At 42.8% G+C, this 16038-nt stretch overlaps 1 protein-coding gene and 1 long non-coding RNA gene across 2 annotated transcripts in view; both read left to right on the forward strand.

Moving 5' to 3' along the window:
* LOC308585171 overlaps positions 1-16038 on the forward strand; it is a 91809-nt gene that overhangs the window by 33142 nt on the left and 42629 nt on the right. The gene's annotated exons all lie outside the window — the stretch shown is intronic.
* Positions 10943-16038, forward strand: part of LOC308585145 (cytochrome P450 2J2-like) — a 37919-nt gene continuing 32823 nt past the window's right edge. Inside the window, exons 1-2 of the mRNA XM_081190739.1 lie at positions 10943-11294; positions 14705-14867. Of these exons, the coding sequence (XP_081046865.1) occupies positions 11127-11294; positions 14705-14867 (331 nt within the window). The 5' untranslated portion in view covers positions 10943-11126. The remainder of the gene's footprint in view (positions 11295-14704; positions 14868-16038) is intronic.

Genomic DNA, 16038 nt, shown 5'->3' on the forward strand with positions numbered 1-16038 from the left:
CCAAGAACTAACTTAGTTGGTCTTTAAGGTGCTACTGGAAGGAATTTTTTTATTTTGACTATGGCAGACCAACACGGCTACCTATCTACTACGAGAGATTTGAGGCTGTGTGCCTTCCACTCCCAAAAGTTGAATGCTTCAGAACGGAATTACACCATTTGGGAGAGAGAATTGCTTGCCATAAAAGAAGCGCTGGGGGTGTGGAGACATTTCCTCAAAGGAGCACAACACTAAGTGGAGATACATGGACCACATGAACTTAGAATACTGGCAAATGGCGAGGCATCTGAACCAGAGGCAAATTAGATTGGCAAAGCTTTTTTTCTCTTTTCGACTTCCGAATCTGATACATGCTGGGGCACCAGTGTCAGTATCTCAGCACACAGTCAGAGGTAAACTGGCCTCCCCCGGGCAACTGAGTGAGATACTTGTGACCTTCCGTCTGCGTCTCCCGGCAGACAAGGTCGCAAACCGGCGATTCTCCTCGTTAGATGTGAGGAGAACACACCCTCTACTTCTCTCTCCTTGCTTTCCCCCCCAGGGAGGGGAAATGAGACAGACAGGAGTCCTATTTACATGTTTTATTCCTGACATTCAGCAGTACATAGAAAACGTGACTGCACCCTTCAGACTCCATCAGAAGAGACACAACTCCACCCCTGTACTTCCAGTACAGGTCAGATGACACTCTGAGCTAACATCCGGTGCTCAGTACAGATAATAGACTCCTCCTTTTTCCCAACAGTACAGTTGCAAACCACAACATCCTGTTTTGCATTCCAGCCATCTGGAGCTGGCTTTTGCATTGCTGCTTAACCAGAACCAGAGGGCGGACGTCCTGCCCCAGAAGCTGGAGTATCTGGAGGGGGAGTCATGCTGAGGCATATTCTGAAACCGGAACAGTTACAGCTGGTGGCAGCTCCCGTAGTTGAAACCGCAGACTTCAAGAGACAGATGGAAGTGGGTCAAATAGTACTCTTCCAATCTTGTATGATGACCTTATCTCCCCCCAAAAAAATCCAACCATTCATCCATGTTTAAAAACAATAAATCCTTCATTTTTATTTTAACAGGAAACTCTCCTCTGTAGTCTTTTATTTTAAAATAATCCATAATTATTTATTGTATATTCATTATTTTACAGCCAGTTGTAAATCTTGCGATCGCATTTCCTGTAGGGAAATCTAGCAAGAGAAAAAGAAAAGAACTTCCATTTCTACCACTTCCATTCTTTCCCCAATAGCATTACCAGAAGCTTGATAGATTTTCCCTCTAAATTCTCTCCAATTTGTACCCAGAATCCTTTCTGCATCATCTTGTAATTCTTTGCTTTAGAGAGACTAAGCAGCCCTTACAAGCAAGGATATGAACTTCAGTAAACATTGTTCTGAGATGGCAACTTTTTACATTGATTTCTGTAAGTAATAATTTCTCATTGATTTTCCATAGGTATTGCATTATCAAATGGTCACACCTGGCAGCAACAGAGACGCTTTGGTGTAGTTACTATGCGGAAGTTGGGGTTGGGGAAGAAAGGCATGGAGCACCAAATAGCAGAGGAGGCCCATCAGCTCGTGGAGGCTTTTGCACGTTCAAAGGGTATGTGATGCTAAGTGATGGTGCTGAGCTGGCATATGGAGATATATTTGTGTCCTACCTCTGTCCATTTTAGAAAGGAATGTGATATGTTTTTCTTGGTTCCTAAAGGAGATCCCAGCAGTTTCTCTTGGCCACCATGAAATCCCACTCTCAGTATGAACAGGAGCAGCTGAACTAACATTAATATAACTTTATTTTGCAGGACAACCACTTGAACCCTCCATGCCCATCACTACTTCAGTCTCCAACGTGATATGTGCTGTGGTTTTGGGGCACCGGTTTGCTCTTGAAGATGAACGGTTCCAGAAGCTGATAGAAGCCATTGATTTTGTCCTAAAATTTTTATCTAGCGTTGTTCATAGTGTGAGTAGTCATTTTCATTTCTACTATGCCAAAGAGGTCTCCCTAAATACCACAAATCAGTATTTTGAAATTGATCTGAGATAAGGGCCACTTACTGTCTCACAGCCTGATCAATTTCTCATGATTACCATTGAGATTTTTTTAAAAAAGGAGTAGGAAGAATTTGTCCACTAGAGAAGACTCTTTGGAGGAAAGATGGGATAAAAATGGAACAATGGCCTTCAGAACAGGTCATCAAGAGCCCACCAAAGGGGACAGAGGTGAACAAAATAATCTTCTCAAGAAGGGAATTACATAGTTTTGTTGCCATCATTGAAAACTAAATGTATATGCTCTCTAGCCACTTAGCAATGACAATGATGATGGCGTCCATGATGAGGCCCCTGCAGCCAGCCTTGGCTGGAATTTTTTAAAAGTAAGAGAGACCTGCAACTCAAGCACTGTCCCTACTGCTAAGGAAAGCAGCTCCCTTCTGTATAACCCAACTAACCCCTTTTTCAAAACTTAAGTTCGGTTCTCCACATTTCTACATACATTCCGGATCTTTTAAAAAAAAGGACTCATGAAACTTCATCAGCATTTTTGTGCTAATTTATCCTAATGCACATATTTGTTTGCAATTTTGCCCGATATACACATTTCTGCAAAGCAGTAAATTGTAGGATTGTATGTTATTTACACTATTATATGCATTTTTAGGCACACAAAACCATATCATTGCATTTCCATTTTTGTAAGCATCACTTGACTGGCAGACTACAGGAAAGTTGATATCAGCGTTCAGGGCGCATTTTGCAATTAGGAATTTTATTAGCATGAGCAGCTTCTGAGCTCTGGGCACAGTACTAAGCCTAAAATTTCAGATTAAAACTGCAGAATGGAAGGAAAGGAGGAACTTTTTCTGCCTCCTCACTTCCAGCTTTCATATCTCAGTTTTTAACATTGCTTTACATTTGTCCAACTTTAATTTTCTAGCTCCTTATGTATTCAGAAAATGTAAGTAATTGATCTTTAAAGAGAAAACAAGGAACGAGAAAAAACATCCTTCTTCAAGGTTTAGTTTTTTGTAATGAAAGATCAGAATTACTTGACAGGGCAAACTGGAAGATTTAATAAATACAACTAAAAATTTAAAAAATGGAGAAGTGCACATTTTCAACTATGGCTGTCTTTCCATTTGTGTATTAGGCAAATTTGCTTTTAAATGTGAACTTACTTGAATTCCCCCCACACCCACCTACCATAAAAGGCCACTAAATTGTTCCAGGAAGGGTCCTCTGATTGTGCCCAGTTTTGGAATGATGCCTGGGAGCTGGGAAAATATTGTGAGCCATGGTTTTCTTTTACATTTTCAGCTAGGGATAATTCATAGAACCCAATCATTGTGAGATTCCAGAAAAGCGATAGACACCTTCCTTCTTCTTAGTGAGAAACTAATATGCTAGCCCTGAAGAATAGTGCAGATCATGTTTTTTAAAGTGCCAATCCAAAGCACAAACGGTGTGACCAAGCTTCCACATGGTAATGGCAGCATTTCTGCTATCTTTCCTTTAGCTTTGTGAAATTCTCCCATGGCTCATGAAACATCTCCCAGGGCCCCACAACAAGGCCTTGCCCTGCTCAGAGATGGTGCTTTCATTTGCAAAGGAGGAGATAGAGAAGCGTAAGGAGAATCAGTCTCTGCATGATCCACAAGATCTCATTGATTTCTATCTGCTTCAGATGGAGAAAGTATCTGCTTTGAAGCTGAATACTGCTCATCCAATGAATCATTATATTCCCTGTTATAAGTGAATACTTATCTCTTGCCTGGAAACCAGCATCTTTTTTCCTGAATCTCAGTTGAAAATGGCATTGAGCTCCCCCCAAATATTTCTCAAAGTCAATTTAGTTGCTAATTTTATGCCAATTATTCTTTTCAAAAAAGGGGGGGGGTTGCGATGATTATTGGTGAAAAACCAAAGCATGACCCTTAATCGAGGAAAGAGTGTTTATGAAGAAACATAATTATGTTTATATTGCTTATTACTTGTTACTAACTGTTTTTGGTGTGATTAGGATGCACAGAATATGTGTGAACAGGTACAGTTGTTGGGTTGAAATAAACGACAGACGAATGACAAGTGTCATATGGGAGGCATCTTCCGAGCATGTCTCGGGGAGTCCCTTTTATTGAGTATTATAGCATTGCCACGTATGTGCTTGTTGCTGATTGGTTAACACAAATACAATGCAAGGGTTGAATATAGGCATTAATCATCAATAGATTAAAGGTTGGGAAAGGGAACACATGGTTGGACAGGTATGAAAACCTCCTTATTAAACTATTACTAGTGATTGATATTGCTGGACAGGTATGAAAACCTCCTTATTAAACTATTACTAGTGATTGATATTGAAAAACTTAAAAGGGCATAACAATCGCATTCCGTAGATGTGGTCAACCATGCATGAAGAACAGGTCAGGGTACGATGTTTCATGAACTCAATGTGAACTGAACATTCTAGGGTGGATGAGGAAGGAATGCTTCAGCTCTGAGCGGTTTGCCAAACTCGTGTGCAGAAGCAGAGCTTCTCATCATCTCCCCCTTCCTTTTCTTTCTTTTTTTTTTTTGCCAAATGTTGCTATGTGATTTCAGGGTGAATGGGACAAAAATACTTCGGGATACGTGGTTTGCCAGTGCATGCCTGAAGTAAGTCTGCCCACATCTCCCCTATTATTTACTGTTGGTGCTGCCACTTAGCAAAGTAGGCAGCAATGATTTTATTAGGTGGCTGAGGAGGAGAAAGAAACTGAGACCAAAGACGCATGAGACCAGGAATGCATTGGATGAAGCGGCATAGCAAAATTAATATACATATTAGGACAATAACATATTGAAAAAGATTACAGAGCCAATTCAGGTTTGGCAACCAGCCAGTGAGCCACTGGGAGAACAAATCCCAGAGGCCAGAAAATCCAACGTCCTGTTTAATATGGTGTGTAAGATTTTGCAAATGAGAGATTTGCTTTTGAATGGCTTTAGAATTATCAGTAATATTGAAGCAACACATGTCATTCACTTGTTCACAGCCACAATAATGACGCATGAGCAAATAGTCAATGGCAGCACGATTTTGTAGAAGTCCATGATGAAGTTCACTCTGCTCTTTATTCAAAAGGTGAAGAGCTTGTGAAGTAGAATTCAGAGCTTTTGCTGCGGAGCAAGCTAAAATGTTCATACTATTCCGTACAGCCAATCCAGGGACTCCTAAGAGAGAAACAGCTAAGAAAATATATTCAGATCTACTGGGAAGAGAGACAGAATCATCACAATCATTAGTCAATTCCACAGAGCAGCGATATCGAGAGTGCGACAAATGATGCTTTTTGGGTAAAATGATGGACAAACGGCTTAAGCAGCAGGGTGTGCGATGGCTGATGTTTGCTGGAATATAATTGAATGTATAGCCTGGGCACGACCAGAACCAGCCTTCAGGCAGCTCTGTATATTTATATACATAAGAAATATTTACATAATTGGAGCAGTTAAAATTATCTTTGCCCATTTTCACACAGTTGGTTATTGTGCAATTGACCATACGGGCGCAAGTGACATTAAAGGAAGCCACGTATGGGGTCAACAAATCAATGGCCAGAGGTGGGCTTTGGCGCACTTGGGTACCCCAGTTATGGTAACCGGAATAACCAAGGGTGCGGAGAGAATCATTTTGGGGTAGGGATGAGTAAAACCAGGTATCATTTTGCATATCAAAAGGGTCATGGCAAGCAGGGATAAGGCAAGAGCCAAGGATTTCACCTATTGATACCTGCTGGGTTAGGCAAAAGGAAGAAACATTGAGGGTTTTTGCAAAAGATTCCCACACATTTATTGGTGTGGAACCACCGCTATTAGGAGTGGAAGCAGAGAGGGGCAAAAATAAAACGCTGAAAATGAGCACTATCGTGGAATTTATATTAAGGCAGGAAATGAGACACAGAAGCAAATTACCAGGAGTTGCTTCTGTTAGGATATTTCCGTTCCACCTTAAAAGGGAGCAGGCTTTGTGAGTCACAGAGTCTGCACATGTCCTGTTCACAGGATGTTTAAGTGTTTGCTATTCCTTTCGATTTCGCAGTCGGTCAGAGACGCTGACTCAGAACGGTCCTGTTTTCCTTTGTTCTGTTCAACGCTAAATAAAGTCTGTAAATTATGCTCTTCTGTGGTGCAGCTTTCTGGCTGTGTGTTTCTGCTGATAAACAGTGTGCACAAGCCTAGAATGTGGCAATCTATTTCTGAGGCTTCGTGTCGCTAACTGCTGGATCTGCCTGTCTACGGGAGATCGATGGACGTCCGGCAGCCGGCTTGGGGCCATGATGGACTATATCTCCCTGGCAGTTTCCCAACAGCTTCTAGCTTTTTTTTTACATATTTCATTGTTTTCGGAACATGAAGCTCAGGGACTATGGGAATGGAATAGCTAGCTATCATTTTGTGTCCCAGGTAATGAAAAGGAGAGGATTCCTGCACCTTTTCGGGAGCAATTTGCAAACCATAAGCTGACAAACAGGCTACCATATCATGTTTCCATTGAGGGGGAAGGTGGGGGCCAATAATCAAAATATGATCCATGTAATGTAGACTAAGAGGTGTGGATACTGAAGACGGAAAGGCTGGAGGGCTTGATTCACATAATATTGGCACATGGTAGGAGAATTCAGCATTCCTTGCGGTAGGACTTTCCATTGATACCGTTCCGTGGGCTGGCTGTTATTTAACACAGGAATAGTGAAAGCAAAGAATTTACGATCCTTCTCCTGTAAGGGGATGGAGAAGAAGCAATCTTGCAAATCTATGATAGCCAATTGATAAGAATGGGGGATCACATTCGGATTAGGCAGACCACACTGCAAAGGCCCCATGGGTTCAAGGATGTCATTAATCTTCCTTAAATCCTGGAGAAATCTCCATTTCCCACTTCTCTTTTTTATGATGAAGATGGGGGTATTATAGGGGCTAACAGAGAACTCAATATGGTCTGCCAATAATTGTTCATTCACCAATTGTTTTGAAGCAAGCAGTCCCCCCCCCCATTATGGGCCATTGTTCCACCCATACAGGGGTGGTGGATGTCCAGTTGAGACGGAGTACAAGCTTACTCATTAAATTGAATGGTAGCTTGTAATTGTTGTAGTAGATCTCTGCCCCACAGATTGAGGTGGATTTTCAGCACACAGGGCTGGGTGTATGCAATGGTTTCAGAGCTATCAGGCAGAGAAACAGGCAACCACTGTACGCTTTTGGAAGAGGTTTGAGGTCCACCCACACCCCAAACTGCAGAGGCAGACTCAAGGGGCCACGTGGGGTCCCAGCAATTGCTGGATATGACAGAAATGTCTGCGCCCGTGTCAATCAAGCCTTCCAGAACTTTGCCATTGATTTTATACTTACGAAGAAGTTTCTGTTCGCCAATCCTCTGGATTACAGCTAACAGCTGTGGAGAGAGGGGAGAGAGCTGGTGCAAATTACTATCCAGAAGCAGTAGGATGAGAAGGGAGCACTACCAAATGCGCCCAAGACTCACCCTTTTTTAACTGCATGGGCATATGGCTCCAGAGTTGAACCATGATTGTGCCCACATAGTCAGGATCTAGGACTCCTGGAATAACCAGGATTCCTTCTTTGGCCACAGAGAATTTGGGTAAAATTAAGCCTGCGACCTTAGGTGGTAGTGGGCCCGCCAATTGGGTGGGCATGAGCACAATTTCACCAGGTAAAACACTGTCTTTGGTTTCCTGATTGATTAAATCAATGGTGAAATCAGAGGGTGTATCCTTAGAAAAAGTCTCAATAGTGCAGACTAACGGCGGTGGGCTCTCTATTTGTCCTGACCCGAGAGTTGGGCCCCTATGGAGTTTCCCGAACTCCTGCACTGATTTGCCCAATGATAGCCTTTTCCGCATTTTAGGCATTTTTGGGAAGGTTTAGCCTTATTGGCATCACCATTCCTGCTTGCTCCCCTGCCAGGGGCTCTGCATTGTTTAGCAAAATGACCTGGGTGTTTGCAATTGAAGCAATTGCCCATGGGCTTATTGCCAGCCTGGATTGCATCGGCAAGCAAAGACATCGTGTGGCTCTGGCTGCCAACATCTGCACAGGTTTGAATCATATCGGCCAGGTCATATTTGGGGCGGTGTATGATTGACTGCAAAGCCTTCTTGCAATCGGTGTTTGCATTTTCAAAGCCATTTTTTTCATCAATTCATTTTGAGCTGTAGGGTCATCAATCTGCCTGGTGATTGATTCTTTCAATCTGTCTATAAATTGATGGTAAGGCTTCAAATGTTGTTGCTTAATATTAACGAAGGAGCTCAGTGGTTGCCCTGAGACAGGGACTTTCCAAAAGGCGCGTTGTACACAGGTCGCGGTGCGACTGAAATGTAAAGGTGTCAATTGCGCCTGGGCTGGTATATTATCATACAGACCAGCGCCAAAGAGTTGGATGACTGAATGCTGTGGATCAGCCAGGGCTGTGGGGCTGTGCTTAAATTCACTTTCAAAAACCACATACTGAGCAGGAGATAAAAGCATGTGCATCAAATCCTTCCAATCTTGAGGTAGCATTGTGTAACCATTTGCGATGCCCTCCAGCATCCCTAGCACATAAGAAGATTTGAGGCCAGAATCAGTAATGGCTTTCCTTAATTCTCTCAGAACAGAATAAGGAAGCGCCTCATACATAACCTGCTGTTGTGCAGTGCCGGGGTTCGCATAGGAGATAGGGAAAGCAGATGGCATTTCCCCAGCCCATCCAGCCTCTTCCTCTAAGGAGAGGAGCCCTTGCTGCCTAGCTTGAGAAAGCGTGGCGCGCAGAGGGGCTGAGGCAGGCGAAGGAGGGATGGGGGGGTGGATGTGGGCTGAGGCGTAGGGAGGGGTTGGCAAGGTTGCGATGGAGGCAGAAGCTTTGGGTAAGGTGGGCGATTGTCTGCTTCGGCTAAAAGAGCAGGTGGCGACGGAGATGCCTGTGGTCCTAACCTAGCGACGGCATCTGCACACTTCTGCCAAGTGAGCAGACAATGAATCGGTGCCCTCGGTTCTGTGAAGAGGGTTTTTCCAATCTTTTGCCAGACTCTGGGTACCAGGGGCACTGGCAAGCAATCTCACATAACAATTGTTCAATTTCTTTCAAAGAAATATGAACACCCGCCACCCGCTGTCTAACGAGATAAAGCAGCTCCTTGGCATGCTCCTGTTGGAACTTTGTCAGTCCCCCCCCCCATACTCACAAAGTAGCGCGTTGAGATTTTTGCAGTCGAGTGAAGTATATGGGTTGCTGCATAAAGGGATCTGGCACGTCGGGATCACGTCCGGGTCACCAGATGTTGGGTTGAAATAAACGACAGACGAATGACAAGTGTCATATGGGAGGCATCTTCCGAGCATGTCTCGGGGAGTCTCTTTTATTGAGTATTACAGCATTGCCACATATGTGCTTGTTGCTGATTGGTTAACACAAATACAATGCAAGGGTTGAATATAGGCATTAATCATCAATAGATTAAAGGTTGGGAAAGGGAACACATGGTTGGACAGGTATGAAAACCTCCTTATTAAACTATTACTAGTGATTGATATTGCTGGACAGGTATGAAAACCTCCTTATTAAACTATTACTAGTGATTGATATTGAAAAACTTAAAAGGGCATAACAATCGCATTCCGTAGATGTGGTCAACCATGCATGAAGAACAGGTCAGGGTATGATGTTTCATGAACTCAATGTGAACTGAACATTCTAGGGTGGATGAGGAAGAAATGCTTCAGCTCTGAGCGGTTTGCCAAACTCGTGTGCAGAAGCAGAACTTCCCATCATCAGTGTAAGGATAATAGGTAGTCTGAATTGGGGCAAGGCATTCTCATGCACGCTTACAATGCCCTGTGACCATTATGTGGTGAATGCTTTGGGAATGATTTGAAAAAAGGAGCTCAACTATTATATGGTGGTGACCATTAGGCAGTGAAATATGTAGGACACATTTTGAATATCTGCTGCCAGAGTTTCCGTTGGATCCCTCTCTTCATGCCGGTATTGGATTATTATGCCAACCCACAGATCCTGAAATCTAGCACCAGCAGCTACCGCTATAAATACAGGAAAGTGTGTGTGGGTTTCTTATCATAACCAGCTATGAAGCAGAGGGCCGGTCCACCCAGAAGGCAGGCTGTGACAGCTGCCTTTTACAGTAGAATGCCAACAGGAGGCATCTCTGGGGGTGTGCTGCCTAGCCATCTGAAGAATTAGACGAGCAACCACAGACTTCTTTCCTTATGACTATGAGAAAACATTTAAAGGGCTGTCCAGAACAAAGGTTCTCTATTATTGTTGCACTCAACAGGAAATAGGTTACCTAGGAGCGAAGAACTAGGGGCTGAGGTCCCTTCAGTGCCCCTCTAAAATATGTGAAGGGGCCTGGCTCCGCCAAAGTTCATGGCAATTGCCATTCTAATGGTGGACGTGAGCCACATTATGTGATTGATTATGCGAGGTGGGGCTCACTTGCCCCCTTCCTCATATTTTATTCAAGTTGGCACCCCTGATGGATTGCAACTAGCAAGTGCTCTTTGGAAGTAGCAATTATACTGCACTGTGGTTCGATTCAACTGCAGGTAGAAGTTTGTTGGCTTTTGCAATTGTAATGCATTTACTATCCTGGCCTTCATTGCTGGATTAATAAGAGCTTGAACTCAGAGTTCTTTCTGAAGGCTTTGATGCCTACATCAGATTGGTACCTTCCCAAGGCACAGGTTACAAGGAGTAGCAATTCCATAAGAGGAAAGATACCCATATTAAATATCAGATGACTCTCGGGGTACTGAAAGTAGATCACAGTCTCTTGGGAGTTCAATGTGCCTGATATAAAGCACACTTCATCACATCTGCGTGACACATATCAAAATGATTATAGCATTTGATTTTATTAGTATTTGATTGTATCACATTCCAAGTCTACTTACAAATGGTGTCGCACCCCTTGTTGCTTATTTGTTTTCAATAACTGAGCATATAAAAACAGAGAGTACTGCTGATGTCTTTGACGAAAGCAAAAACTCCTTAGAGAAAGAGAGTTGAACCTGACCAGGCAACCTAGAAAAAATTAAGGAGAAAGAGACAGCAAGAGAAGGATGGAGGTATGGGCACTTTTGATTGCTCTGCTGGTGCCTCTTCTGATTCTGCACTACCTGAAACAGCTCTGGTCAAGCAGGCATTATCCTCCAGGTCCTCTCCAGCTTCCTCTCTTTGGAGCCATATGGAGGTTTGGATTCAAGATGGATGAAAATACTCTCATTCAGGTAGTTATTGCTTCGTAATAACTCAGTCTGATGCCAGCAATTGTTTTATCTATTTCCCCCAACAATTGTGATATTTCAGCTTCAACGACGGCATGGGTTAAAATGGTAAATGCATTAGCCTCCGTTGTCAGAAGCTGTAAGCAATAGAAAAAATAGTGATAATGTAAATAGTATTATTAATAATATTGAAAAGCACAAAACCATATAAAAGTTGAAAATGTGCATTAAAAACTACAGATCAAAAATATTTATTGTATGCTGTTAAACTGAGGAAGGAGGAGAGAACACCCTCAAAGGAAGAATGCTTTATGAATATCTTGGAATATGCAGAGATGGCAAAAATTGATAAAAGATACAAATTTAGAATCTTTTAAAGAAGATTGGAAAACCTTTCCGGTCTATATAAAAATGTTATTTCCCATATGCAAAGACCACAGTGTGGTTTGAAGTGTAAGAAAACAGCAGAATATATTAAGAAACATGTTGTAGAGGATGAAATTAGATAAGATGCAACTTTAAAATGCAATCGTATGTAATTCAAGTTATAAACATTGATATTGGGTGAGTGAGAAATCACTTGTTTTGTTGAATTGGAATATAGTGGTACCTTGGGTTAAGTACTTAATTCGTTCCGGAGGTCCATTCTTAACCTGAAACTGTTCTTAACCTGGAGCACCACTTTAGCTAATGGGGCCTCCTGCTGTTGCCACGCCGCCAGAGCATGATTTCTGTTCTCATCCTGAAGCAAAGTTCTTAACCCGAGGTACTATTTCTAGGTTAGCAGTGTCTGTAACCTGAAGCCTATGTAACCAGAAGCGTATGTAACCTGAGGTACCACTGTATTATTGTTGAGTAACAAATGTAACTTTATATATGGAAAATTTCTATATTCCAATTGTTTTGTTAATTTGAATGTTGTTGTTGTTGTTGGTTGTTGTTGTTGTTGTTGTTGTTGTTGTTGTTGTTGTTGTTGTTATTATTATTATTATTATTATTATTATTATTATTATTAACCACCCAATAACACCCCCCCCCACAAAAAAGAACCACATTTTAAAAGGGCATAGGATGTCAATGAAATCAACCAAAGGCCTAGTTAAAAAGGAAGGTTTTGCCAGGTGAACTTCCCTGGTGAGAGAATTCCACAGACAGGGAATCACTGCAGAGCAGGTCCATTCTTGTGTTGCCACCCTCTGGACCTCTTATGGAGGAGGAACACAAGGAAGGGCCGCAGAAGATGATTTCAGGGTCTGGGTAAGATCATATTGAAAGAGGTGGTCCTTGAGGTATTGTGGTTTTAAGCCATTTAAGGCTTTCTAGGTCAAAACCAGCACTTTGAATTGGGTCCAGAAACTAATTGGTAGCTGCTGCAGCCGGACCAGGAGTGATGTAATATGCTCTTGTTCCGGTGAGCAACCTGGCCGCTGAATTCTGCACTAGCTGAAGTTTCCGAACTGTCTTCAGAGGCAACCCTATGTATAACACATTGCAAGTAATCTTACCTTGAGGTTACCAAGGTTAAGAAATGTAACTTTCTATATGAAAAAAGAAAAAAATATTATTACAGAAAAAAGATGGACCACAGCATTCATTCACAGCAGCCTCTCAACAGGCACTAACCTCCATGCCCTATTCAATCTTTTTCACTCAAACCAGAAGCACTTATAAAAAACAAATTATAAACAAAAATACCAAAATCTTCTTAAAGGATCTCTGCGGTAAACTAGGGTTGCCATTTTTTAGGAAATTGTTGAGCTTTTGGGTTGCCATACATCTGGGTGTTCCCTGACATTTTGCCAATTCCTGTTAGGACACGTCAGGAATTTTCCCTATGTATGGCAAGCCTACAGTAAGTGCTAATCTCCAGGTAATACTTTCTCCAAGATTACAAGGCCAGTGCTGTGAAATCAGCTTCAGAGAGTCATTTAGAAAGCTGTGAAACTGATGGCAGTTGGAAAGGAAGTCTTGCTACCACTTACAAATTGAAAATACAACAACATTTTATGTTGCCTTGTGTCCCCCCCCCCCCCCCGGATTTCACATAGCTACCCATGCTGCCATTATCCTACTTTGTATGGTTTTGTGCTTTTCAGTATTAATCGGAATCTTGCCCCTTTATACTAGTTTTAATGTGTGTCGTTCATAGCTGCTGCTTGAAGGGCTCTTATCTCCAAAACACATTGTGTAACACAAGAAGCTGAATTAATAGAACAGCTTATTACAGTATGTTCTTGATCTTGTCTTCCTTTCGTTCTACTGCATGATGCAACATGGCCTAGAACAGGTATGTCCAACTTTCAAGAGACTGAGATCTACTCCCACTATAAAAAAACTGGCAGTGATCTACCAAATTTGTTGAGCTTTTTTAGGGGGCCAAAGTTCTTGAGCTTTCAGGGGGGTTCGGGGGGGCCCCAAGATCTACCACAGACACAGCACAATCTACTAGTAGATCCCAATCTACCTGTTGGACATCCCTCTCCTAGAATGCTGTGTACTTCTCCCCTTCCAACAGACAGAAGGGGAACAAGTTCGATTGGCAATGAAGCAGGAGCAAATCAGCCTTTCTCAGCAGCAGCTGACGTGTAACTAGAGAAGACAAGAGACAAACAGAACAGGCACCTTTCCATTGCCTCTTCCGCAAGCATTTACTATTTGTCAGACCATAATTTATTTTATCTGTTGTTTCTTAAATACAATTTGAGCCTTTTTTCAGCAAAAACTCTTCAAAAAATACAATATTACTCAACCATCAGATATGAGCATATTAACTTTTAAAACATTGGAATTGGTAATATTCTCTAGCCCAGACATGTATCATCTTAATTCCTTGCCATATATTTGCATGGTGGTGATGCTCCTGCTGTAACCCACCGTGGGTCTGAAACCTGACCCAGGGCTCAAGCCCAGCCTATGCCAACCTGGTACCCTCCAGTTGTTTTGGACTACAATGCCCATCTGCCCCAACCACCATGGCCAATAGTCAGGGATGGTGGGAGTTCTAGTTCAAAAGCATCTGGTGGGCTACAGGTTCCACATCCCTGCACACACAAAGATTGTGGCAAGATCATTTTCTGGCAAAGATTTGTGCATCTTCTTGTCTGTCGCAGGAGGGCTGGTTACTATGAAGTGTCTCTGCAACATGGCTAGGAGGGAGTAAAACAAATGGGTTGGAATTATGGGAGGGAGGGAGGGAGGGAGGGAGGGAGGGAGGGAGGAAGGAAGGAAGGAAGGAAGGAAGGAAGGAAGGAAGGAAGGGGAGGAGGAGTATGGAAAAGGATGATAGGAAGAGAACTGCACATAGTGAGAAACTGCAGAGGTGAGGGAGGATGATGTTCTCGTATTAAGTTGAAATATCCAACCGCATTTTTTGAACACATCATTCCTCTCTTCTCTTTTGAACCAAATGGTAGCTGGGAAAGCAACATGGAAATATTTACACCATATGGTTAGGACATCTACCCATTGTAGTACTGTCTGGATTCCAAGCAGTGAAAGAAGCGCTCATTGACCACTCTGAGCAATTAGACGAGCGACCAGAGACTCCTTACCTTAGGACTCTGATAAAAGGAAAGGGTAAGTAGTGAAGAATAAGAATTTCTACTGGTATTTTCTTAAGATGAAATATTTAAAGGGCTGTCCAGAAAAACAGAACAAAGGTTCTCTGTTACTGCTGCACACAACGGGAAAAGCATTACCTAGGAGCCAACCCCCAGGGGCTGAGGTAGAATCATAGAATCATAGAATCATAGAGTTGGAAGAGACCACAAGGGCCATCGAGTCCAACCCCCTGCCAAGCAGGAAACACCATCAGAGCACTCCTGACATATGGTTGTCAAGCCTCTGCTTAAAGACCTCCAAAGTAGGAGACTCCACCACACTCCTTGGCAGCAAATTCCACTGTCGAACAGCTCTTACTGTCAGGAAGTTCTTCCTAATGTTTAGGTGGAATCTTCTTTCTTGTAGTTTGGATCCATTGCTCCGTGTCCGCTTCTCTGGAGCAGCAGAAAACAACCTTTCTCCCTCCTCTATGTGACATCCTTTTATATATTTGAACATGGCTATCATATCACCCCTTAACCTCCTCTTCTCCAGGCTAAACATGCCCAGCTCCCTTAGCCGTTCCTCATAAGGCATCGTTTCCAGGCCTTTGACCATTTTGGTTGCCCTCCTCTGGACACGTTCCAGTTTGTCAATGTCCTTCTTGAATTGTGGTGCCCAGAACTGGACACAGTACTCCAGGTGTGGTCTGACCAGAGCAGAATACAGTGGCACTATTACTTCCCTTGATCTAGATGCTATACTCCTATTGATGAAGCCCAGAATTGCATTGGCTTTTTTAGCTGCCGCGTCACACTGTTGGCTCATGTCAAGTTTGTGGTCAACCAAGACTCCTAGATCCTTTTCACATGTACTGCTCTCAAGCCAGGTGTCCCCCATCTTGTATTTGTGCCTCTCATTTTTTTTGCCCAAGTGCAATACTTTACATTTCTCCCTGTTAAAATTCATCTTGTTTGTTTTGGCCCAGTTCTCTAATCTGTCAAGGTCGTTTTGAAGTGTGATCCTGTCCTCTGGGGTGTTAGCCACCCCTCCCAGTTTGGTGTCATCTGCAAATTTGATCAGGATGCCCTTGAGTCCATCATCCAAGTCGTTGATAAAGATGTTGAATAAGACCGGGCCCAAGACAGAACCCTGTGGCACCCCACTAGTCACTCTTCTCCAGGATGAAGAGGAACCATTGATGAGC

Source organism: Podarcis bocagei (genome assembly GCF_964188305.1).
Source record: "Podarcis bocagei genome assembly, chromosome: 4".
In the NCBI taxonomy this organism is placed as follows: Eukaryota; Metazoa; Chordata; class Lepidosauria; order Squamata; family Lacertidae; genus Podarcis; species Podarcis bocagei.